This window comes from Dermacentor albipictus, chromosome 9 (assembly GCF_038994185.2).
Source record: "Dermacentor albipictus isolate Rhodes 1998 colony chromosome 9, USDA_Dalb.pri_finalv2, whole genome shotgun sequence".
In the NCBI taxonomy this organism is placed as follows: Eukaryota; Metazoa; Arthropoda; class Arachnida; order Ixodida; family Ixodidae; genus Dermacentor; species Dermacentor albipictus.
Window position 1 is genome coordinate 16154905 of NC_091829.1, and position 27629 is coordinate 16182533.

Below are 27629 nucleotides of genomic sequence, written 5' to 3' on the forward strand. Positions count from 1 at the left end.
GCAGAGATCGCACATCATATCTGGCAAAACATCAGTTCCCATACAGGGATGGCAGGTCAGCAAGTCCAAACCTAAAATGTCATGTATGTCAGTAGAGTGCCGAGCTGCTGCCAACTCGTAGGTTTAGTTTGTCAAACAGCTCCAATGCTTTATTCTCAGCACTAACTGAAGTGGGAACTCATGAGGGGGCAGGTGCCTTCCGAGCTTAAATGTTGCATGTTGCCTAGGTTCTCTAAGAGCATATAGAACTACTTCGAATGCATGTCATGCTCCAGATCTGAATAAGCGAGAAGGACATGAGCTCTTTTTCTCATTGCAGCTGTGTTTTATTCACTGGAATGGACAGCAGCAGAAAAAGAAGAAAGTGCCATTAGTCTCTGTCGAAAATAAAATAAAGTCACTGCCAAAGCTATACAAGGTTGCCAGGTCTACAAGAGTTCCAACATAAGCTCAACGGAACTGCAGAGCACTGATGCGCAGGCCAATGGTATCCTTGCCAACCTCGGCCACAGAACAGACACCGCACACGGAACCCTTGAAATCGGGTAGGTAGCTGGTTCCACACAGGGGACATTTCACTTCTGGCTTTCCTCTGTATATCGGAACATAGCTTTTGCCGCACAGGGCAAATGGGTTGTGCTCATCATACCGCAGCTCGTGCGAGTCTGTCGGTGTCTTGTCGCAAGCTTGGAGGATCTTTCTAGTCTGCGCGGCAACATCAGGACGTGGTCCTAGTTCCAGAAGCCGCCTGCCAAGGGATGCCGCTGTCTTGTAGTTCTTCAGCTTGAAGAACAGGTTCAGTGCGGTACGAAGGGTCAGGATCTGGTGGATTGGCTGCAAGTTACAGTGCGTGAAATATGCTGCCATCTCGCAGGCCCGCTTCTGCTGCTCTAGGGTCTCCTTGGGGAGGGCCTTTCGTTCGGTCTCCAGGGAAAGACCCAGGATGTACTCGCGACAGACTTCAATGAGCTGCTGGGCCTCCGCCATCTCCTGTCTTGTGTCAACAGCAAGGAGGAGGACAGAGAGGAGAAGGGCCCGGAACTTTTCAACCGCTTCGGTGAACTTTCCAGATGTGGTCAGCTGGTAGCACAGCTGCAGACGATCAAGCAGGTCCGAAAGCTTGCAACCGACAGCAGGGAGGCCGCTCTTGGCAGAACTGGCGTCCCTCCAGTTCCGCAGAGGGTGTCCATAAAGACAGGGAAGCTCGGGCAAGCCCTGAAACGCCGTTCGAGAACGTGCGAAGGTTGCCATGAAAAGTGGTCGAAGAGGTTCAAAGACAACCGCGCCGACTTGGTCATGAAGCAGGCGAAAGGCAGATTCGAACGAACCAGCCAAGACATGGTCGACGGCAAGCTTGGAGTTGTTGGTCCATTGCTGGCTCTGGGAGACACCCTTGGTTGGGGCCACGAAATAGCCCTCGTCCCCAGCACCAGGGGTGGGTCCCGCTGCTTCAGCAAGTTCTGGTGGCAGCTCGATGTCTTCGTCGACGTCCCATCCGCCTTCTCCGGCTTCACCAGCTTCGATGGGCTCCTTTTCAGCAGCAGCGCCTTCTTCATCCAAAGCAAGTTCAGCATCATCTCCCCAGCCTAACAAATCACAAAACGAAATTACATCAACGCTACTTGTTTCAAATGTAAAAATAAATTTATTAAATAACATAGTACTAATGGTGCGAACAAGAACTAGCTAGGAGCCATCTCACAAAGGAAAAGGAAATGGGAGTCCCCAAAGGAATCCCTTATCAATCAGTAGTTGCAACTCAGTGATGCAACTTCCTGTCACCCTGCAACACCATATTTTCGAACAACTCTTGGACAGGCCTGTGACCATATTTACAATCGCCCACTCCACCCGGCATATCTGGTGCTGCAGTTGAATCTCATCGCAACAAAATAAACAGGGCTCGTTTAAAAATTCCTTGTCACAGAACTTTATAGTTGCGAAATTTACAAATAACCGTGAAACATGCAGCTTGGCTTCACAGAAAAAAATTTTTTATTCCTAAAGTATGTAATTTTGGCATGCTTGCATTTGCTGGCAAGCAGAATTGTGATGTGGCTTCTGCATTCAGTGATGTGAGGCACCATAGTGACACCATCAACGTGCACTCCTAACTAAACATTGCATTGCATCCATTACACAAGATGCTGCCAGTATGGGTGGATAGCCATAGTCTGTCTTTCGATAAAGTGAAACCACTGAAAATGCTCCTTTATAGAAAAATAAATAAAATTGAGTGTATTTCTTCATCACTCTTTACTATGCAAGCGACAGATATCACATACTAACGAATTTCGATTGACGTGACTCAACAAATTTCTAAAGCAGAAATGTCTATGGAATACTGAAAACAGGTGACATGTCTTGGCTGCTGCTAGCTTAACACGTAAAATGGTGTATCTTTTGAATCAGCTTTTGGAAGCGTTAATTGCTGTTGACGCTGCACCAACAAACCCAAATCTTTATGCTTCTAAATGTTATGCTCATAGCAAATAGAATCCAGACTAAGCTACAGAAAAACACTGCTTATCTCACACAACTTGCAGACTCACCTTCAGCGTCCACCTCCACATCTGCTGCAGCCATGGCAGTCTTCTTTGTGGTAGCCGCACTGTCGAAAAAGCCCCGGGTGACACTCAGCAGAGGCCAATTCTCATCGCATGGTTGGATCGGCACAGGGGGCGTGAGGAGAGGGGCATTTGGATCCGGGGCACTGTGAGACTCTGCATTCGGCACGGTCGGAGCAAGAGCCTCCGCCTCCTCTGTAAGGCCGTGTGTGCGAGCACACAAGTACGCCAGGGATGTCTGTCCGCAGTTCTGCAGGGCAGCAACATGAAAAACACATGATTTCAAAAAAAGAACTGTAGAGGGCAACTCAAAGAAAAACCATTAAGTGGTGCAGGAAACAGTCTAGTCTAGTGAAAACGATGACGGCAACAATGGTACAATGGCGGCAGCGATGATGATGATTATGATGACGATGGCATGGCAGCAGTATGACAGGGACAACACAGCAAGGACAACACTGTTTCAGAAAATCTACTGTTCATAAGAATGTGCTACAAGCATATACCTATGTATCTGAAGTGCTCTGTAGTACCTTTAGCTTCTGTATCTTTTTCGGTGTAGTATATCAAGAAAAATAAAGCGTCTGAATGGTAACGATGCCAGCATGATGGCAACCTGCTCACATGTTGTGGACATTGGATAAAATTCGGAATGAAGACCCAAGTTTCTTTTTTACTTGTCACTTTTGTCAAGGAAACATGGTCATGATGCCAGGGAAAGATGCCACAAGAACTGGACAAAGTAATCAGATAATGCTACAACAATCAGACTTGGGAATTCCTGCTGTGAATTCATTTATCAGGACAGCAGCAAGCTCTCAGTGGACACTGCACCTAGTTGCTCTTCAAATTAAGGCCCACTATCTTCTCAAAAACAATTTATTCTTTCCAACGTGCCCACGAAGTTGTCTTCTTCACATGCTACAGTATTACTTGCCGTCGCCCTTGAAGGGCCATTTACTTCGGTAGAAGCTGCCCTCGGGTAACACTTTCAACACCCCCCCCCCCCTCACACTCCCCTCTTGAAGTCAGTCAAAAATTATAAAATGTAACAGAAGATTGAATTTGGAACATATAACATTCAATATTTGTTAATACAGTTGCTAAAAGGTTTAAAGCTGTTGGCATAGCCGGCAGCATGGGCAGCACAGAAGACAACTATCCTTGAGAGGGTGCTAACGAGGCAGCATTTCAGTTTCAGTGACGACAGGCCCAACATCAAGAGCAGGAGCCACGAGGAATGAAGTAGAAGTGGATCAGTGGTGCTGAATCTTGATTTAAATATATTTGTAGTGCTTAGCTAACGTTTTCATAATTCTGAACATCATTTGCAACATTGTCCTCGGTTTCAGCAGGTAGTCGCATGACCTACTTGTCTGAAAAGCCGCACCCTGCTATTATTTCAACAAGTGGATCTCACATAAGTAAACACAGTAGACGCACAGGTGCCACCACTCTCGGGGTCTGCTTGACATAGAAAACCCCACAAAAATTGCTAAGCGTGAATGCTGCACAAGAGGTCAATGGGTAGCCCATTTGGCTTCTACATAATCGCACATCTCCACAGGGAGAATAGTTTAAAGGGACACTAACCTAAACACAATAATGACACAACAACAATCATGGCATAATGGAAAGAATTAGACGTATGCAAATATTCAAAGCTTAAAGTATTCTATTCGAATCAGTTGGCATTCGATTCGATTCGAAAGACATTTCTATTATTCAAAATATTCCAACCCTCAAATATTGCACTATCTCAGTTTTCAGAGCACATAGAGCCATAATTTTAACAGTGGCATGTAGCTCTATGTGTTTTCTACATAAAGCTATGGGCAGACTTTTTCATTTCGCTTTTGTAAGTGTTAAAATTTGGCTACTAATTGCACCACATGCGTGCCATATCTGGAGATCGAACTTCAAATTGCTGTAAAATTGGTAATACCTGCAATATAGAAAAGGTAGCCCTACAGTTGTGTTGCTTACACTTTGTAGTATCCAGCCATATGTCTTTATAAACATTCTGGGTGATACTCTTCTTACAGTTGTTCAGATAAACAATAGGTGATTAATTTTAATTATATCACGAACCACTCAGTCAACTTAAAAAGCAATTATATTTTTGAAATCAGCATGAAAAACTCTGTCTGGGTGACAATTTTCATTAAATGTAGTCAAAAAATAAAAAAGACAGTTTCTAATCCCTTCTTCCCCATGGATTAAAAACCTGGCTTTAGAAGGAGCACAGAAAATTTAAACACCTAGGAGCCCAGACATCTGCACAACAAAAGCTCCCGAAGAGGCTCATTCCGCATCAGCACTGTGGAGAGAGTGATAAGCACATCTACCAGCAGCAATTTTGACTTCACTGCCACAAAACCAGGCTGAAAGATGTGTGCATGATGAAATTTTGGGCCATAAAGAACATTGGTGCGAGCAGTAGTGTAAGTATGGTGCCCACTGTCGGCTCAACTTGCGAAGAGATACCAGCGGGTCCAAGACACTGGTGCATCCAGTGAGCGACTCTTTTCAGTGTCTAAAGAAACTTTGACATGCAGGAAGGTGTCACAGCCCCCTCGATCATGTTGAGCAGCTATCTTTCGTTCATGAAAACATTAAATAATGGCAGTTGTTATACAGTCGCCGACTGATTTTCTGGACTCCGAAAATTCAGATATGCTCGATTATTCGGTCTGCTTCGCGGCACCGCCATTCTCCCCCACAGACGATAATGTATAACAACTGCCGAAAGTTCGGACACTTTGCAACCTCTCGTCTGATTTTTCGGACACTCCTTGAGCCAACTCAATTGAGAGCAGCATGCACCAACTCTAACCGGTGCATGGTTCGACTTGCTGAACGCCATTTTTGTTTTGAACAGAGCCTCCTTGCTGCCCCACGAAGTGGTGCTGCTCATCATCCCCGCTCATCATCATCGTTTCTGCCTGGTTCAATAGAGTGGCTTTACAGTAGCTCCGGTTTCAGCTTAGTAAGCCATATCAAGACAATCCAGCAGCTGATTTGTTTCTTTGCACACAGCGTTGCGAGTAGGCCACGTTTTTCATTTGTGCGACTGGTGTTTGCTGTGTGCTGTGTCGAGGTTCCGGTGATTCAATGCAGCATACGGAAACATCGCGCCAAGTGTCTAATGGCACTGACAGTGCCCGCGCAGACTGCGGGGAATGCTGGCAAGTGGGTGCCGGGAAGCCTAAGATTTGTCGCCTTCCGATGTGCTACCTACTGATTCGGAAAATGTTCTGCCGAGACTTGCACAGTGGTTGCATGGCCATTCCGAACACCGTCTCATTTGACAGTTTCACAGGTGCTGACACTGCTGTCCTGACATGCGCAGAACTCCACGACGGCGAGATCATTCGTCAGGTTTCTGCTGCACTGTAGGACGATGACTCCAAGTCGGAAAATGACACACCATGTGCTACGTTGCCGTCGCATGCGGAGCATGTCATACAAGCAGTGACTGTGCTTTCAGCTGCCTATAGTGACCGTATGACCCTCTCTGAGATTCAGGCTTATCTGATTGCGCGTAAATGGAACAGCGTGCAATGGCGCATTCAAGATTTCTTCAAGCCTACGACCGAGCCCGAATAAGTGCATGAAAATAAAGGATTTCATTTTTTTTTTTTTCCTTAATCTGCTTTTTCTAACACCTTTTTATTCGGAGATTACCGCAGTCCCTGTGAGGTCCGCATAAAAGGTCAGCGACTGTACTGTGAAGCAAAAGTGTTCTAGAGATCTTTGTTGACTACAAAGCGTAATTTTCTTGTGAATTATGTCCCGTACAATAAACTTGCTCGTTTTTCTCACATGTTGCATTGGCGAAATAAATTGCATTTTTATAACATCAAGAGTGTTTCTATTTGAAAACTATTTGATTAGATTAGCACTTAGTTTTCATTATTCAAATTTAGTTCGAAAATTCAAAATTTTATATTTGCACACCTAGTCAAAGGATGGACAGATGGACCTAGCAAATCCAGTTTCAAGCTTTTAACTGCTGTCACAAATCCAACTGAATAAGACTTTGTCCATGCAGGTTCAACCTTGACATAGCGAAGTGGTACTTCCCGGAGAAAAAGCTTGTCAAACCAAGAATTTTATTTGAGTGGCAGTCCCCTGTCTCACAATTCCAAGAACTCCACACGCTCCAAAAGCACTACCATTTGGTGCCTGTGTTTTTTCATTGAACATTTAGAAATAACATGTCACAAAAATGCATTTATAACTGCCACTACAAAGCAAGATTATTTTGCCCAAGTGCGGCAAAAAAAGAAAGTACACTCTTCATTGAAGCTTTATAATGAAAACAATATGGTTAAATTTCGAATCTTGCTAAGCCCACATTCACTATATGAAGAGTTGGCAGAAATATTAAACAAAACAACTCAGCATAAAAAGCTACATTTAAAGGGCCAGCTCCTCATGAAGGTGAACAGTATGGTCCACTTTGAAAGAGGACACCTAATAATTATTTAGCTACCAATTACTGCTGAACAATGCATTAAGACACACAGACTATTTCTTTATACACAGATGTCATCCCACTGCATCCTCAGCCATATTTCTTTATCAATAAAGTAAAGTGTTTGAGATATATGGCCTGTATTAGCAGCTCGGTGCTCGAACAGTGGATCATACTGTGCATCTCCCGCCTCATAACAGGCAACCTCACCGTCAATGAAGAAATGAAAGGCAATGGCAAACACCAACCTTGAGGATCTTGATGCGCTCCTGCACATCGCCGAGGTAGAGGGCGTTGGTGAACTGCCCGCTCGTGTCCTTGCGAATCTCCGCAATCTTGAGCATCTTGCGAAGCTTCTCCAGGTTGCCCGTGATCAGGTAGAGGAACGACAGCTTGTCAAAGTTCTTGGTGCGCTGATATGCCATCTCCACCACCTGCAACACCAACAAGGAATGCAGGTCCAAACATGACATTCACGACATTACAACTCATCGGTTGACCCTTAGACAAGCTTAGCACGTTGCATTTATAGAGCCATCAACAAAAATCTGACTATTTGAACTGATTATTTGCATATCAACAAGTAGCATACAGGTACTCAATGCACGCTAGTGCATGCTAGCGACAGTTAAGAAGGATTCAGCTGCATTTGTTTGGGTGATTAACTAATCACTCCAACCCTCAATAAGTGCCCGTCTGCACAATAAGGGGTTGTCATGCACAGTACTTGTCATGGTCCTTCTGCATGACGTATGTGCTGCTAGCATCATCATTACGATTATGTGAATAAGGACCTGGAACTTAAGCAGATCTCATCAGATGCACCATACCATAAATTAGGTTCAGTTATTGCTATCAAAAAGAGTGACTGAATGGCTAAAGGCGTTCTAATCTGGATATCTTAATTGAATAAGTGTGCACAAGTAATTCAAGAAATATCTTAAATTTAGTTCTGGTTAATGAAAAAGTGAGCACCAGTGGGCCACACCAATTTCGCTTTAGAATCTAGCAATCTTTAATGAAATCTGCCTCAATTGTTCAAAACCTTCTTACTGGAATCCAATTTTCATGATTGAAGTGAACATCACATGTGCCCTATAGTTGATGAACAATGCTGCTTAAAGTAAGGCAACATTTTTAGTAAATTACAAAACTGGAAACACCAGTGCACGGTGTAATGTATGCAGAATGTATGACACGAAAATGTGAACTGTAGATTTCAGAATGCGCAACATGCCTAATCACAACACTTAAATTCTCTACGCAGGTGCGGCAAAGGCAAATCCATGTTTTCCTTCAGGTGGCCCCATTACCTGGTGATTTCCTTGCAGCAATGCAGCTTCGCCCAGCTTTTCCCAGCATTTCTTATCATCCAGGGTGCGAGCTGCCTCCAAGGCAACCTACCAGAAAGAAACACATACATTCTTGAGGGCTGGAATGAATGCATGCTAGCATGCTTTCATGAATACACCCACGCTAGAATTAATGACTTCGCTGCTTTGTTTGCACAGTGATGGTCTCAAAATCAGGAGCCTAAAGTACAGTAAAGCTAACCTTAATTCCAGGTAAAGTAATAGATCACTGCTGCAAAGTGTGAAAAACATTGCTTTTATAAAAAACATTTCTACAAAAAAAAAACGAATAAGGCAGGCTTTTTGTCAAACCTACCTCATGCTAACTCCAAGCATTTAGTGTTGAAAATGTTGCGACAGTACTAGAGGCATAGTTAAAGCTATGCGTGTGCTTAGTTAGTGACTGATGCTAGTGTTCTACAGTAGCGATTTCAATTGCTCCTTTGCAGCACAAGATCTTAAATGGCCCAATTTCAATTGTGCCCTTCAGTAGCAATTTCATTTTACCCCCCAATGGACGTTGATTCTCGACTGAACAACTTGTATCAAGCTATATAATGCAGTTGGCCCTCACGAACACAGACATAACAAATTATCTGACATAAAAAGTTGCAGTTTTGCCGGAAAGGCGAAGCATCAGCTGCAATAGCAAATTAGTACACAGCTATATGAAGTAAGGATAGATGTTTTACCAGCCGTACAAACTTGGAAACATTTGCTTACTAAGTGAATTAACAAGCATGGTGTCAGCGCACACAAACAAACATGAACACATCACACTCAATGAGTGCGGACATTGGCTGTTAAAACGCCCGTGTGCCCAAGTGCGGCTGAAGCAGCAAGCAAAGTGACCTTCGTGCTGTCTATCGCTTCAATGCAAGAGCGGCTAGAACACAGCGTGCACAAAGGTATGAGCCGTCTGCAGACCCCTTTCAAGATATGGCGCAAGTGACCGCGTGCGGCTGTGCAAAGTACAGACTTATTGCTGGAGTCGAAGCGCCACCCCCCTCCCTCTTGCGCTGTCTTCCCGCTTTTCTCCATATATGGCGCGAAATTGAGCCACGATCGTAAATTCCCTAGTGCCTGGTCGCAAAATACACAGTTACTGCCGGAGCACAACGCCGCCCCGCCCCCTCTCCCCTCCATTTCTCCCTCCCTCCCATCCCCCCACAGCCTTTTGCACGACGGAAAACAAGCGCATCTGCTCTCTGCTTTCTCCTTCATGCACGCCAGATTTAGCCGTAATTGCCAGCTTCCGTCGCATGCTTTCACTCACACATACAGCATATGACGCGCGGCAATGGCGTTATCACCCTTTGACTTTATACGGAGCATCACGGCGACAGTGATGCCGATGTCGAAGGGGCGAAAATGCACCTGGAATGTCCACATAATTGCTATCGCAATAATACAACGATGTAAATCTAGAATTTTTCTCACTGATATCAACACAACAAATATATAATTATAACAAAAATTGTATATAAAGAAGGTATTTTCGTGTTTGAAGCAACTTCTTTATAGCAAGGTCCAACTATATAGCGAACCTATTGCTGCTTCTCTCTGTAACTGCTCTGTACACCACCTTTTAATAGCTTCCTTTTCCATTACACCCTTTCTGGCACAAAATTATCAAAACCAAAACACTTTATCGGCTCAGTGCCATCTCTCTAGCAGCATCAAAACAGCTGACCTCAATAACAGTAGCAAAACAATATGAATACTTTGCCCTCAGTGTGAGACGAGACTGAGTGGTGGCAGATTTTACCACTTATTTCTTGCCGTCACGATGGACAACCAGCAGCAAGAGCACAACTGAATTGAAGCAGGCAGTCCGGCCCTGCCATGTATAGTTATCCCCGCTTACCACCACCAGCTGTAGCTGCAGCAATACTCAATGGCATAAGATGCACATGCACACAGTATTGCAGTATGGTAACATGTCATGCAACATGCACAGCTAAAATGTCCATTATCTTAATGGGTAGAATTGCAGATGCAGTGTCAGACTTTGCACGGGATGTGTCGGCTTCTACAGCCTTCACTGTAAGAACACCGTTTCTCGTAGAAACCGGCTCATCCGAGATATCACGAAAAGAATAAGGATCTTGTGCCAATGATGTTGCCTCGTTTTCCTTGTCCACACAGTTTGACCTGTCACAGTTCCCACCACTGTTTCCTCACTTGCCCTTCTCACCTCAATGTTGCCACACTCCAATGCAAGGGCGAAGCGTGTCTTCTCGTCCTTGACAAAGTGCAGTGCCACCTCAGGGTAGCCCTTCTTCTGCAGGTAGGCAATGATGGACTGGCCCACGAGCTTGGCATTACGCACCATGTGCAGAACCTGTGGGTGGAGTCATCATCATTATCATCATCATCAGCCTGGTTACGCCTACTGCAGGGCAAAGGCCTCTCCCATACTTCTCCAACTACCCCGGTCATGTACTAATTGTGGCCATGTCGTCCCTGCAAACTTCTTAATCTCATCCGCCCACCTAACTTTCTGCTCTCCTTTGCTACACTTCCCTTCCCTGGAATCCAGTCTGTAACACTTAATGACCATCCTCCCTTCTCGTCACACGTCCTGCTCATACCCATTTCTTTTTCTTGATTTCAACTAAGATGTAATTAACTCGCGTTTGTTCCCTCACCCAACCTGCTCTTTTCTTATCCCTTAACGTTACACGTGGGTGGGTGGAGTGGTAAAGTGCAAACTCCTCATGGCAGTGTTGCCTTTGCAGCACCATGCCCTAGGGCTGCATTTAACCTAATTTAGGGTTTAAAATCCCCAGGCAGTCGACGGGCTATGACCATCCAGTGTTCCTTAACCCCACAAAGCCTGAAATATCATTTTTGATACACTGAATTCGATACCTCAAAATGCTGATTTAGGTAACGGGAATCTTAAAGGGCCACTAAATCAAAACACTAACTCAGTTTAAATTGATTAAATATCGCTTGAAAACTTTATTGTCGTTAATTTCGTGATAATATGTTCATCATTAGAAGAAAGATGAAAGTCAAAAGTTTATTTTGTTTTTGTTTTTTACTTTCACTCTAAAAACCAAATACTGATACGTCAGTGGGACGTCACTGATTTGAAGGCATATTTTTCGTATTGGTCAGCTTAGCAAAAGTTCCCAAAACTTGCCATAGTCAGTCCTTCGCTTCTTTAAAACACAATGCCGTCCATTTTTACAGATAAAGAATTACCTAGGACCAGCAGACGTCATCAAAATCCATGACATCATGGTGGTCTGTTGCAGGAACTTCAAAGGGGCGGCGCTACCATTCTTCCATTTTTCCATCTTTTCTGGCTTTTTGATATTTTAGAAGGGCAGTTTACTAATACAAGTAAAGTCATTTTTCTCTTTAGTGTCCCTTTAACACGAAACCCATGGCATATCTAGAACAAAGTTCAACTGTATCAACTTCACTACAATTCCCAAAGTCTTGCCATATAGAGTCGATGGGACTTATAGCAGCATTGTTACAAGGTTTTTCTTTTGTTTAGGCCACAATATCAGGGGAAAAGTGCTCACCTCATCATACTTTCGGTTGACCAGAGCAAGCTTGAACCGATACTCAGTGGGGTCGATGCCCAGGACACGGGGCCGGCATTCGCGGTCCAGGCAATACACACTCGAGTCCTTCACACGAGTTATGTAGATGGGCAAGTCCAGGGTGCGGATTATGCCATGATCTCTGCGATCCGACCCAAAAGGAAAAGATGTGACTACAATACACTGCTCACAGGAACTAGACTGCTGACAGGGTGAAGTTCATTCAAAGGATACCGAGGCTTTGATAGAATAACAATCTACAGACAAAACAGAGCATCAGCAAGCCTATTTTTAAAGGACTGTGAAAGAACTATATCTGGCACCCTCTGCCAACTCAACATCTTGCCTAACGGGAATTCATGGCACAGGTGCTAAGCATAAATTTAAATATGAACCGGAAAAAACTGATCGGAACACCCATTACATGCAATTATATGACAGTGCAATGTAGCTGTTTTTTAAGTGTAAGGTAGTGCCTAGCATACACATTGAAGTCTGAAATAGGCCACTGTTTCAAATGCAGATGAACCTGAAAATGCAACAGTGCACTGTGGTAGGTATTGACTTGTTAATGTTTGAACTCAAGCTGATAATTACAATCGCTTTGTCTTCAATTCATCAAATTTCTAAAACAATGATGTCACATTACCCTGCAATCTATCTTTCAGCAGCACCTTTCTATAAGCTTCTCTTCCTTTCCTGGCTAGGGTAGCCAACTGAGCAGTATTCTGAGGCAGCATTCTCGATCGTTCACTTTCATTGATACATCACACTTGCATGATTTTTCACATGGCTAGCACCGGACACATCTGCACCTGTGGGCGACAGCAGTCCTGGCACAATGCAAAGCACATCTGTCTTGGCACACTAGAAACGGTCACTAGAAGCCGCCGATGAACTCAAATCTCATGAAAGTGACTGCATTTCCGTGAGTAAACGACCGAAACTACCATCCCTGGTTACCGACCTGCCTTTTGTGCTAACATGCTTGCTCCCCTCTCTTTCGACATAATTACTGAGCAGACGAGTGTCGGTGCTCACCCATTGGTGAGGGTGTACTTGATGTGGTTGGAGGTGGTGTAGACGAAAACACCAGAGTCGTCCCAGGCACCGCTCTTGACACGTGTGCTCTCCTGAACGCTGCAGAGCACCTCCAGGTTCCGGTTGCAGATGGTCAGAGTGTGCTTGGCCAGCAGGGCCACGTGGCTCATGTCTGAGCTCCAAACCACATACTTAGCCTTGGCCTTGACCGAGGCTCGCTGCCTGAAAACATGGACGAAAAAGCATTGCGCTATGCACTCAAGTTGCAGCAACTAAAGAGCAGTGTTGTGCGAATATTATAATTTACATATAGTTGTTTCGAATATTTTGCTGCTGTTCCAACTAGCTTCAAAACAAAATTTAGATCTCGGCTTTTCAAACTAATAATCGGCTCCCTATTTTCAGCTTCGCTGCAATACAGCCAGTTTACGCGGTGAAGCATAATTTTCGTGCAGTGAAGCACATTAAAAGTGGAAAGGGGAAGCATAACGAGGCTTAGAAAGTATTCATTATACATGTGTGCACGACCTGTCTCCAGTCACAGTACTAACACCAAGATGTCTAATCAGAATAAAAGCATTGGTATAGCCCTATACTGTGTTTACACTTCCTCTTATCATTGCAATAGTCCACATTTTCAATTTGTGCATTGTTTTACTTTTGTGTTCTTCTAACTTCCTACATGCACAAAAGCAGTTGCATCATGCTTTGTCATAAATGAACCACTTTGTATCTTTGACATCTAGTTAAAGAGTTCTATTCCACTAAATTTCGGTCTCATTCTTCAACAGAACAAGTAACTACTTCCAATGCACAGTAGTTCCCATGCAAACGAGTTGGCAGCCACTTTTCTGCACAACAGCTATTCAATATTCAATTAGAAAATATTCATCCCAAATCACTACAGTCAACTTCCATTAATTCAACTCCGGTTGATTCAATTTTTCAGTTAATTCGACACCAAGCGGAGGTCCCAACAGGTGCCCATGCACTTCATGGGTCCAAACTTTCGTTATTTGGATCCTAGTAATGGCCTTTGCCAGACAATTCAAACTTTACCAGTCAGCACGAATGTGCCTGACCCCTACGGACCCAATAGTGACCCCAATAGCGATTCCTTTAGTGGCAGCATCTGTCTCAGAGGAGCTTAGGGGACAGTGAATGTGTTGAACACACATCATCTCCCATCGAAGTCACCTATTTTCAGCCTGCCCTAGGAAGATTTTCAAGCAATAACTGTAGCTCACAAAGTCTGATCACGATATCAACCCAATCTTAAGTACGTAATCATTCACTGTGAACTGCTGTTCCTGCTTCGAAATTTACCAAAGGCAGCCCGACAAATGGCATTTTCGACGGGAGATGGATGACATGATACATTTACTCCTAATGTTGCCAAGACAGACGCTACAGCCACTGGAGTCTCGATTGGATTCATTATTGAGATGAGGTGTGTGCTTACTGACCAGCAGAGTTCAAATCACCTGGTGAGGGCCAATTCAAGGATCAAAATAATGGAAGTACTGGCCCGTAGGCACACATGGGTGAGTGCCAGGACCTTCAGGTGGCATCAAATTAACTTAAAAAATTGGATTAACAGAAGTGGAATTAATGGTCACCTACTGTAAGGTTTACAATTTATCCTTATCAACAATTCAAACAATTAACAGTTGAATCTGTTCAATGGAGACCTAATCAGAGCATTTTTAGATATCAAATGGACTATTTCAATAGCAAAATCAGAGATGCTCTTGAGCTAAAGTTTAAGCCCTTCAGTTCAAGGGCAGCTTAAATGAAAGCCAGTACACTCACCTTCCCTGAGTCACATCAAACAGCATCAAGCTGTCTGAATCACGCAACAGAAGCATGCCTGTGCCAGCATAAAAGATCTCATCGCAGCTAGGCGTCTGCACCTTCTTGCTGACCTCATTCTTCATGTTTTTGATGACAATCTGAAAGTGAATCGGCAATAATGCAAAGTTACAATAGTTTAGGTAAGACCACCGTTGCAAATGTCCTTTTTCAATCTGCAACACTTAACAATGAACACATAAACAGGTCAGCACATCTTTCCTGAGGAGCTTGTTATAATAGTTGGTGTTTTAGCTTAACATTCCCATTTTTTAACAAGATTAAAACTCACACAAAGGGAAAAAGGACAAGCACTAATAAGCCAAATCAAATTTTTTCTTCACATCCTTTCATTATGAACCCACCACACATCTGAAAGACGTGGAAAGGACCTAGAGGTGAAGTCAGGTCTAGAGTGAAGTCAGGTCTGACAAAATGACGTCTGGTCAGGAAGAATCATCACTAGAACAGGGAACTGAGGCTGGCCACGGTGAATTGCTCAGTGCTGTGGCATGCCCCTGAAAGTCTGAAAGACAGTGTCTTTCGGACCTTTATACAGTCGTATCACATCTACCATTTGCAATTCATTGCTCCTCTGAAAACTCACTATCACCTGCTCGGCACTCTTCGGCCTCCCTTGCACCAAATAACCGCATATACATCACACAACATTACTGATGATGATAACAACCTCAGAAACTTCATCAACTTTCTATGCATTAATGTGGTCTTCTCATGTCCTCATCGTGTTTGAACTGCGTTAGCATTCCAAGATGACATATCTCACTTACACACAAATTTACAGAGATATCACTCTACTTTCCTTTTGATGAAATGTACCCCCCTTCTCGAAGCTCCCATACAGCACACTCATGCGCAGCAAGATGCAAGCATGAAGTTTCAAAATGGGTTGCAGCAAAGCTATAGTGAGCAGTGCGGTAACCAATGGCAGAGCCTCCTGTATGTTCTGTGCCTGCTGGATCATTGGCAAATGAATGAGAAGCAGCTGTCATTGAAACTAGGGCTGTGGCATCATTTAGGCAGGCTGTCTCAAGCGCACTTTTCAGATTTATGGCGCTCGATGCCGAGAAAAACAAGCATGAGCATCAAAAAAATAGTAAAAACAAGCTAAACTTGAATATTTCGCTTATAAGTGCTTATCAAAAAGAAATTATCTGTTACCGCTGCACACGAACATTGGCAATTCTAAGCACATACAACTTTTGCCCTCCACCGTCAATGACGCGCAATAGGGCACTGGCAATCTTAGTCGTTACCCTGCCCAGAATACCATGACTCTCACCCTAAGTGGTGTCTTCTGAGACAGCACTTTTGAGGTCACATGACAGACACAGAGTACCGTATTTACTCGCATAATGATCGCACTCGCGTAATGATCGCACCCCTGAATTTTGTCGTCAAAATTCGATTTTTTTAATTTCCCGTGTAATGATCGCACCCCGAACTTGCCGCAGCGATATGTGGTGTTCCAAGTCTAGCTAACAATGATCGCGCTTACCATCTGTCGAATGCCACGCGAACGACTCGCCTGCACGCACCAAACATTCTTAAGTGGATGCCTCATTTCATTACTTTCATCACTTTCCGCACTTCCATGACAAAAAGAGGTAGAACGAAACCTGCCTTTTTTATGGGTAGGCTTTATAATCGTTGTGGTCAACAAAAACAAAAGAGGCGCCTTTCGATTCTTTTCATGTGCACTCGTGAGCCCGCAACAACTCGCGCGCGGCAATGATAGTAGCCACGTTTACACGGATACGTTAAAAGTGTACCCTATTCATACGCCGACGCTTGTAACGCAGCTAACATATTCGCCCATCCTTAGCGAAAACGTGCCGTGTTAGGAGAGTAGTGAAACCGGTGCCGCAGTTTCCGCAGCACACCGGCCATGCGTTTCTGTCACTGGCAGCTAAGTGCTCCCATCGGTTTCTGTCCCCTCAAAGTGGACATGGCTACGTTATTGCCGCAAACTTGCCGATACTAACGATATTATTCATCACTGACACGGAAGAAACTGTTTCAATGCACGTAACGTACTCACGAGAAGATAAAAAAACCGCGTTCGGCGCGCTCGGCTTGCTCCGCCGGCCGCCATTTTTGTTTTGGTGTCCCGCACCCGCATCCCGCAGCAAACGCGGGACGAAAAAAAAATTTTTTTTTTTTCGTGGGAAATTTAACCCGCGTAATGATCGCACCCCTGAATTTGCGTCAGTTTTTCTGGCGAAAAAAGTGCGATCATTATGCGAGTAAATACGGTATATATGGGAGGCTACGCCAATGGCTACAGCTACATTATAATCTACCAAACAAATGGTGCATGCTGGCGTTAAACTCAAGCCAATTCAGTGCAAAAGCAATTCAGCAGAAAGAGACACTCACATTGTGGGTGCGATCAAGTACAGCGAAACGGTTGCGTGCCACCCAGACAGCGGTGAGGCCAGTGGACCGCTTTCCCTCGACCATGTCAGGATTCTGTGGGTCGTAGTCTTTAGGAACCATGCAAAGGTCGTACGTGCTGTTGTCTGGGTTTGCAGTGCGTGTGTTCAGCAGAACGGCGTTCTCCGCTGGATTGTACGACATGCTGCCCGGAAAAGGAAAGAAATCGAAAAACTATTATCAGTTGTCCTGTTTAAGTTACACAAGTGAACCCTCTATGTATATTGCCTGATAAGTTTGTAAAAAGGGTACCAGAAAAAGAGGATATCATATCTTATTTAGATCACAAACATACTATAATGGAATGACATTGGAACAGAAATAATTACATTATCACAGCCCTGCTTTCACTTGGAGAAAAAAAAAATATCCATACCACTGTGAACCAGCGTCATTCATCAATGCTATAGCAGGGCTCTTACCGCTATTATTAACAGCCACAGGGCATTTCATCTCTGGTGCCGTCCACAGCATTTGAGATACCAAATTTTTTAAAGGGACCCTGCACCACTCCCAAGACAGCTTGTTGGGTGGCATCGATAGCAGCATAGTGATGGGGCGATGTGGTTAACTTCATGCGACAAACCTGACATCAATGAGAGGCGCAATGATTGTTAATTGACAACGTAATGTGCAATTCACATTTGCAAAATATTTCTAGTATTGTGGGAAAAAACTATGGCATTGCATTCGAAAGCCATTTTAAGTATCACCTCATTATCGCACAGCCATGAGTAAGATGTTGCAAGCATGGGACCGATGTATCAACATGGCGAGCACGTGGCACGTCAACCACGACCTCACAGAAGCTGTTGTAACCATAGCAGGGACACCATGGTTTCCGAGATTAAACCATACACATTGCCTGATCACGGAGAACATAAGAAGGTCCCTGGACAAGCTGAGCAGACTTGGCAACCATGGCGCACGATTTCCGCTAATGCCCTGCTGCTATTGGCGCTACTCTATAATGTCATCGGAGAATGAAATGGGGCAGCTAGAGCCGTGAAAATTTGAATTGAGGATGACTAAGTTGTAGAACTTTGAAACTACCCTGATCAATAACTTCGGTTTATGAGCACTCATTATTGCAATTTCTTTTGCTGTTAGTTTTTTGATGTATTGAGAATACAGTAAACCCTCGTTAACTTCGGCGTCTCGACATATCGGTCAAGTCAAATTTTTCCTGGCTTAGGGCAGCTCCATGTATCTTTCATCTTTTATCTAGAAAGGCTTGTGCTCCGTACTCCAGATATCTTGAAATTTACCCCGATTTTTACAACTTCGAGTTAACAAGATCTCGCTGTATATCTAGAGCACATATGGTGGCTTGAAAAAGTTGGTGATGTTCCACTTCATGAACTTGGGTGATGCGCAAAGTATGGGTGCTAAAGCGCACTTGAAGCTATCGGCCCTCGGCGCAACTAGACTGTATGCATCGCAGATCGCTTTCAAGATAGGGGTAGTGCAGCCGTGCCATACACAGCAGCTTCCGGAGTAGAACGCATTCCACTCCAATCCTGTGGGAAGACGGCGAGCTTCTTCCCTGCTTTCCTTTTCTCCCTTGTGCATGCGAGATTAAGCCACCATTGTTGGCTCACCACCAAACGCTTTCACTTGTGCATACAGCACATGGGGCGATGTTATCACGAAACAAATCTGGTACATCGATTCCACACACAGCACCCATAAGCAACTGCCAGAAGAAGTGAACCCAGCACGCCTCCACCTACTCTCCTCCTCTGGAATGCTTAGTCTTTTTTCCTTCCCCGCTTCGCTCAACACCACCTAGACTTTCCTCTAGATGGCGTTGCTTTGCCGCGCACTCAGCGCGCTCCTTCGTACTTTCCCCGGCGTGCGATTATATTCTCTACCTCCAGGCACTTTCTTCCTTCCGCACTCACTTCCTTCGTGGCTTCAAGCTAAATATTGCCAACTTCCCAGGTAGGCCACTTATGCTTGTGTGTAAAAAAGTGTTGCAGGGCCCCTTAAAGTGCCTTGCAGACCATGACAAACTGACGAACGTACCAGTAATGGGCACAAAACGCTGCCTCGGCAACAGCAGCTCCTATTGTAGAAGCAGACTTTGTCAAATGGATTACAACAACTTTTCATGCCAATGATAATAACTTGTCACACACATAGTTCATGTTTTGCACTCAATTTTGAAGCAGATGCAATTTTTTTTGCAATATTTTCAACAACATAAGTATGGTACCTGAACTGCAGCTAGGAACAGCAAGCTGTTTACTGTTAACAGTTTACTAAACAACTGTTAACCAGGTGGCACAGACCGTCCATACCTGAAGACAGGGCTGCGGCTGCCACCTCGGAACTGCAGGTAGGCCACATCCTTGGAGGTAGTAAGGTCCAACCGTCGCAGGAAACGATCCTTGCAGTAGTACAGCAGGTTACCATGTAGGGCAAAGGCAGGGCGCTCACGCTCAAGCTTGAACAGAATCATGCCTGTGGGATGACAATGAAGCACAGCTTGGATTGGCACAAGTTGCCAAGAAACAAAGAAAACATGGCAATGAGGGGAGTGGAGTTGTAAAGCAGATTGCAAGAAATGCAAACAGAATGAGAATATGATGTGGTGATACGCAGAGTAGAAATTTTGTATGACTGAAATTTACTGAAGGGGCTTCATATAAAATTTGGTACACTTGCTGACCCCGTAGTCCCTGTTTGTGTGGGCGCATATTCCCAACTGTGTAAGGACAGCTTGTACGGCCCAACGTGGTTGTTGTAGTTGGCACGGTAAGCACCTATGGTGGGTTAAAATTTAACTATTAAACTCTAGTGCCAGAGCCCCAATCTGATTATAAGGTACGCCGCAGTCTGGATTCATTTGCTTCAGCTGAGCTTATTTAATGTGGGCCTAAATCGAAGCACATAAGCATTTTTTTAGTTTAACCCCATCAAAATTCAGCCACAGAGGCTGGGTCAAACTGCTATCTCGTGCTCGGCAGTGCGAAGCCATAGCCATTGAGCTACTGTGGCGGGTGCCAGCAATAAGTGACTGCCAAAAAGACGTACGTATCAGAGTGAAAAACATGATGTGCTTGGACTTATAGGACAAGACTCAGAAGTAAACAAAGTAATAAAGTAAAAGGATGGATGGTTCACCCAACAGTGATAAGTTTAAGAAATTGAGAATGAATGCATTTGTGACAATTCAGCCGTTTGTAGTGCACTATAAACACCTCATAGAACATCTATAATGCACCAACTTGGGAAGAAACGGAACACCGGCAAATGACATGCCAGCACAGGGATTGAACCAGTGGCCGGCACTGTGACAAAAAAAGATGGCTGTGTCGGACAGGTGGCAACTGTAAGCATAGGAAAAAAGTAGCTCCGAACCATGCCCAAGACAAGTTGCCACAGAGCTAGTATAACAATACTGCCATGATGTTTTACGGAAGCCAGCATAGCCTGGTCCACATGTACATCCAATACTACAAAACTAAGTTCAACCTCATGAGGAAGAGGTCAAGTTAGAGCAGACAGAATTTGAAAAAACGCATGCCGCAAATTCCTCCACAGAACTATCACCGTTCTATGTGTCCAAACTAAATCAGCCACTATGATGAAATGGCACGAATTGATTGCACAATGCTCAACACTGCTAAGGGAAAAGTCTAAAGACAAGCAGGAGCAAAATACCAGATGAAGCTGGTGTATCTTATTTTTCAGATGAAATAGGCTCTGCTTATCTTAGAGGTGAAGCAACTTTAGACCTGACTGAAGCTTACAAAGGAACCAAACAGCAGTGTTAAGATACAGACTTTGCAGATCAAGGAACATCCATGCTGGAGAATCCGAAACACAGAACCATTCTCTTTTCAAAATAATCACTCATATAAAGTTGGCGTTTCAAAAATACATAAATGCATCCCTTTGTAGCCCTCACTACAATAGGGTAGACAGCAATTTCTTTTAAAGCGCATCTCAGGCGGCCGTTAGTGCGTTGAGCGTCAGCGTGCATCGGCCACGTTGTAACTTGTAACCGATCGAACAAGCATAACAAAAGATAAAGATCGACACGGAGGAAAAGGTAGCAAAAGCGGAGGGGAAACGGCCTGTGCATGTGCCGGGTTGCCGGCGGTGACGGCATCTGCTGCCCGGGGGGGGGGCGTCAGGGTGGCATGAGGTGGAGGGGGGTTACGCTCGTGCGCGGTGTCAGCTGCTGAGGTCAGTCTGTGGTACCAGCTTGTGTGACGAGAATCACTGCTCCTGCAAGGGGCAATGGTGCACGGCTACGAGTAAGGCTCGATGTGACGCTCCCTTGGGCATTGTCACCGCTGACACTGGTGGCATGATTTTTCTGTGACGAATGGCCGCTCTCGTCACTGGTGGAACGAAAGCGTGAGAAGAAAAGTGTAGTGCCTCGCAAGACGATCTGTGCAGCAACGATAGCTACAATGTGGCGCCAAAGTAGCGCATGTCATCTATATGGAAACAAAGTGCACTGCTTACAGTGTACTCTTCCTAATATAAACCGTGTACCTATATACTCACAATACAAAATATTGACATGCGAAATGAAAACCTGTATAGAGCTGCACTCAAATTTTGCACTAGGAAGCATTATAATCGTTGAAATTTTTCTTTGTTGAACATTTAATCACACCTCAGTAGATTGCTGGAGCACTTATTTGATATTTCTTTTGTTTGATGCTTCCAGTTTTCAATAGAACATAACGATGCCATTTGCTAGTCTCCTGGTTAGCTCTGATGGTAAAGTAACTGACCCTCGAAGGTCATAACCCCTGGTTCAATCCCTGATCAGGGATGAATTTTTCATTACCTGCAAGATTAGCTTTTAGAAGGACACTCAAATTGGTCCCTTTGTCGCATTCTCTTGCAGTCAAGGCAATTTTTTCAGTACACAATAAAGTACATGAATCCCATGTACATGTACATGGGATCGGCTAGCGCAAGACAGGGGTAATTGGAGATCGCTACGTTGGAGCTTTCGTGATGTGGTGGACATAGGATATGCTGATGATGAAATTTTATCACCTGTTTAATTTTGGTTCCAGCCCCTTTCTATGGACACTTAATTCAGCATTTGAGGGTTCTAATTTTATTATTTTTGCCATTGCCCCCTTTTCATGTGCTTCATAACTTTATGTAGCTGCTGATTTTTGCCCTCTTTTTTTCATTCTGATCTTGTTGTTTTTGCAGCCCACCGATTTCAGCATTTGCTGTAGTAGCTTTTTTTGTTTCTGTTTTACTTTTCATTTGTGTACCTGTCCACCCCTAAAGCAGAAAGCTCCCCAAGAGGCATACTAGAGATAGCGTACATTTTTTTTTAAGACACTATAAGTAAGCCTACCCTGTACCTTCAGGGTAGTTCATCTACAACAGCAAGCAAGGACTTACAAGCTTACAAGTAACGCACCTGAATCATGTCCTGCTGCGAAGAGGTTGAGGCTCGGGTGGCTAGCCAAGATCCAGAAACGATCATGCTCGCGCCGGAAAGTGTGCAGGCAGGTGCGCTTCGACATGTCCCACACTCGGATGCTCTTGTCTTCAGAGTTACTGAGGATGAGCTCCTGCCTGAAAATGAATGAAGAAAAAACAGGTAGCTTAAAGCCCTTTTCATAGGCCCATTTCACACTCACTTAACTTACTTGGCAATGCTTCACTTAAAAAAAAGAAAAATAAGGAAGGGAAGAAATCAGTGCTTAGCCATTGCAGAGGATGCTTTAGTAACTAGCACTAGGGCAGTATACCATACAGAAATGCATATTAAAGAAAACTGTTTACGATGCATGGCAGACAAGAGAACAAGCATTCAGGCCAGCTAGGAACACCATGCACTCGCAAACAGAAGGCCGTTAGGCAAACCAATAATTATAACATATAATCTACGACTGCGAGTTCATGACAGTTTCAGGTGGATGCCAGCTTCCTTGTTCATGAACCAGCCTCCACATCACTCACTAAGGCACATTAATGAGCCCCTAAACAACTCTGAGCTAAAAAATGTGTTATGTAGCAGCATCTGTGTACCAGCTTATAATGAGCATACAGCCGGAAGAATTTTCTGGAATGATGCCATAGCAGCAAAGTTACAGGCATTTGATGAACAAGTATTTGAACAAGTAGATGAACAGGAAGACATGTGGGGTGTTTGTGCTCTGCCAGTGTTTTATGCACCTTACTAACACAAATAAACTAATGAAATGCAGTACGCAGACGCTGTGATTTCTCTCAAGCCTTCACTACCTCTCTCAACAGGCACTCTCTCCTCCTCGCCGCATACTCTAGTTAACTTCAGGTAGTGCAGCGAAAGCTACGGGTCACAACACACCCGAAGAGAGACTCCTCCATTGTTTGTCTCGAACTGCCCTCCGCGTGAAGCCGACCGAATGGAAGCTCTACAAAAAATTTGTGGTGCATGATGACCAATGGGGATGATGGGCAAGCCTCCCCACCCTTCTCAGAATACACAGCTGGCTCTCGTCATGTTGGCACCATCATCCCTTGTCAGCTGACCGGTTGACAGCTTTTACACTGATGACTGATGACACTGATGAGCACAAAAGTCTAAAGAGGAGCACAGGAGCTTTTCCTTGAATTTGTGGCATCCTCGTGGTGCATAGCTGCCATGCTGCATGCGATGCGTGTTAATATAAATTGTGTGAAAAAATGTCAGAGGCTGTCTAGGGGCTTCCTAAGAATATTATCCCAAGAAAACAGGCTTATACTGCCAAATCATTACAAAATGACATGGTGGTACACTGCTCTAAGAAGCCATACTATCAACAAGGACATGAAATAAGATACTAGACACACATGAAATGCAGTATGCGTGTTCAGTGCAGTGTTCCACCCTGTTATAGAACCATCTGGCCCGCTACAGCATGTTATCAATACAAAGTGACTAACTAAAACCAGCAGAGAAAATTTTATCTGACAGTTATGAAGAGGTGAGCCCCATATAGGCTGAGAATGTGCAAACACCACATGTCAAATTAAAGAAGCTATATCCTCACCTTGGGTGGAACAAAACGCAGGAAACATTGCAGTAGTGGCCACGGCAGGTGTCCACTTCCCAGGCCTTGGACTCATTCATGCGCCAGAGCTTGATCTGCCGGTCATCAGCGCCCGACACCACGAGGGGTGCGGTGGGATGGAACACTGCCCAGTTTACACCACGTTCATGACCTAAGGCAAAGTCATGCACTTGTGGTCAGTCAGCTTGCATGAAATTTTGGCGTCGCTGAAATCTCGAACATTGCAAATGATCCCTTCCTTTGATATACACATAATTCCACAGTGTGATCAGTGTCTTACGAAAAATGAAAATCGCCTTAGCCGATTCCATGGCAGTTTTGACGTAACAGCTGATGAAGTCAAAAAGTAAACACTAAAAGACTGCATAGAAGTTCTCAGTAGGCAGATTTCACAATATTCAGAGCACATGAGCAGCAAACTTCCTGGCGTCATGATTGCAGTCTCCCTCATCGCGACACTAAGGGGAATGCCACAGATAATGCCATGGTTGATTTTTCCAGTGAATTTTACAGGAAAGTAGTGGCAGCTCGCCTAAACCCCGCTACCCTAATGCAGAATCGTTTTACGCTCACATCTCTGCCTATTAATCCCGAGAGCTAAGCTGGTTTGTCATGGTAGAAACACAACATGCTTCTTACCATAGCTGCCTTCCAGCCTGCGAAGGACTTCTGCTTGCCTAACATGCTTAGCAGCAGCATAGTGTAACTGACAGTGAAATCGGTCTATTGCTGAATAACATGGCTATGTGTCATCTAGAGATTGAAAACACAGCTGAGGGCAGCAGAAACATAGCGGTAAAAGTGATAAAATTAGAAAAGCCACAGGCAGAGGATAAGTTCGATTACTGCAGGACAGGGCTGATAAGTAGTATGGTGCTGGTGAATACGCTGAACCGTCAAAACAACAAAGAAGTAAGTGTGCAGTCAGAAGGCAAGCTGTACCATCAAGGAAGTGCCGCACAACAGCATCCGACGTTCCAAACAGGTCCGTGTGACCTGGATTCTTCAGGTGTTCGTCAAGGCCCCCCGGTCCAGGTGCGACATTTTTCTTTCGAAGCCCTCCCAGGTCCCAGACACGGATCGTCTGGTCAAGTGAGGCCGAGACCATCAGGTCCTCGGACGGGTGGAACTGGGCACACATGACATAGTGAGTGTGTCCCGTGAGCACGCAGATGCAGGTGCGCGACTGCCAGTTCCACACGCGGATGGTCTGATCGTCCGAGGAAGACAGGATCCATGGGTACTCGTGGTGGAACGTGGTTGTGCGAATGTAATCCAAGTGGCCTAGCAGTGTGAACATGCATCGCCGCTGCTTGTAGTTCCAGACCTAGGAGCAAGAAGTTATAATGTTAACATGCCTTGAAGTTTATAACTTTTTTATCATTTGCAGGCAGCACTATGAAATACATGGCAACCATTTACAACAGCAGCCCTAGGTTGCAAAAAAGTATGTTACTTACTCAGTAAATACATGAAAAGATATGATTTGACGTAACATTATCTTTGCACATTATCAGTGTGATATACGAAAATGTTATTGTGAACAGGCCACTGCAAATTTATACCACTTGACATAAACACTGCACAGCTTACACCCTCCGGTGCCTCACACATCTGATGCAAAACAGAAAACAGAAGTATGAAAATACTTTTAAGTCTACATATTTTGTAGTAGTAATATATGAATTAGCTATTGCACAAGGGGCCTTGCAAACCTATACTACATCACCTGCAAACATGCACAGGTGGTTGCTGAAGATGTTTATCTCTCTCTTATGATTGCACAACTTGCATAGCCCTTGCCGCATTGCCTGTCAATTACGAAATGAAGTAATGTTTTGTAATTTTAGGCACTTAAACAAAAAGATAATTTCCGGTTTCCATGCGGGGCCCTGTTCACATGGAAGCTTATATTATTTTTTGAAGGTTATTTAAACAGCAGTTTACAGTATTATTTAGTCATAGGCATGCTACCTCATGGCAGCATCGTAAGATACCAGGAGGGTTTGTGCTCTTACTGGTGGGCAACTCTTGCAGCTGAAGGCAATACGTTTAAGAGTGCTGCTCACACATTGCAACCCACAAGTACGCCACAACCGCAGCTAATTTGGAATTTCACACAGGAAACTCAAGAAACATGGGTTCCACTAGCAGCCATCTGCACATTCTGTGACATCCGGTAGAAACACCCCTCAACGTACCTTGAAAGGTTACGGACTTTCTGACAGGAAGCACAGAGTAAGATCTCACGAACTGGAAGTCTGCAAGTGGCTGATATCCCCGTGTTAAAACCTGAAATGTGCAGTATGGCAAATCGACCGGCACCATTCAATGTGCAAGGTGCCAGGCATATCAGGTACTTATGACGAAAATTGTGCCAATACGTTAACTGAGGGATATCTGCAATAGCAAGAGACCAAAGATGACGACTTCGGCAGAGGCAAACATCGACAAAGCACGTTCCCGAACCAACCCATACAACGTGCATAGGCCGAAATTTTACAGCCCAGCTAGCAAACAATATGCACGAGTTACTATACTAAACCGCCAATTACTGCACCTAACTCCAACGAGACACAGACATACTATTGCGATTAGTGATGATGCACAGCAGTATATTGGGCGTCTCTCCTTGTCTGTTGTCAACTTTGGTGGAGTAACATTCCGGCTATCATTTTTTTCCATTTCAAGTTCGCACGTAAACATTACAAGACTCGTAGCTCACGGCGTCTGAGTGACCGGCTTGGGATGTCGGTTAACGTTGAATGGCTCGTTCTTTTCGCTGGGTTGCCTCACCTTGATTTGATAGTCGTCGCCCCCGGAAACAAACAGCGGCTGTTGGTTGTGGAAGCAGATGCCCCTCACAGGACCATCGTGCTCGTCAAATTTGTCGAGAAGCGTGCACATTCGGTAGTCCCATAGCTGTATGACACCGTTGTGGAGACTCGCCAGGATCCATGGCCTCTTCGGGTGAAAACTCAGCCCCTTGACACGGGCCGATTTGGTCTCGAACTTCGTCAGCATTCTAACTCTTGTCTTCGCTGAACGCTAACGAATGAAACTGCTTTATTTAGAGCGATTGCTTGCCCGAAAACATTAACTTCGGCGTCGTGGCAAATCAACAGGCACGCCAGCACCGCTGCCGACCTGTCACTTCCGTTTTCAGTAGCGATTTCAGCGCCACCGGACGCGCGAGAAATACGAACACTTCAAGTAAATGTCTTGTGTTCTGTGCTTTTATCATAATGTAGCATCAAAATACTTAACAAGAAACTGACACTAATGAA

General features: G+C 44.5%; 1 protein-coding gene across 1 annotated transcript; it reads right to left on the reverse strand.

Moving 5' to 3' along the window:
• Positions 1 to 302: 302 nt before the first annotated feature.
• alphaCOP (coatomer subunit alpha) lies at positions 303 to 27507 on the reverse strand. The gene is made up of 14 exons (XM_065434002.1): positions 27139 to 27507; positions 25285 to 25669; positions 24322 to 24493; positions 22722 to 22879; positions 19615 to 19777; positions 17255 to 17456; positions 14816 to 14955; positions 13004 to 13225; positions 11942 to 12104; positions 10597 to 10743; positions 8361 to 8447; positions 7296 to 7481; positions 2553 to 2817; positions 303 to 1586 (listed from the first exon to the last, which is right to left on the reverse strand). The coding sequence occupies exons 1-14, from the start codon at positions 27364 to 27366 to the stop codon at positions 451 to 453; spliced, it is 3654 nt and encodes a 1217-aa protein (XP_065290074.1). The 5' UTR covers positions 27367 to 27507; the 3' UTR covers positions 303 to 450.
• Between the last annotated feature and the right edge of the window lie 122 nt (positions 27508 to 27629).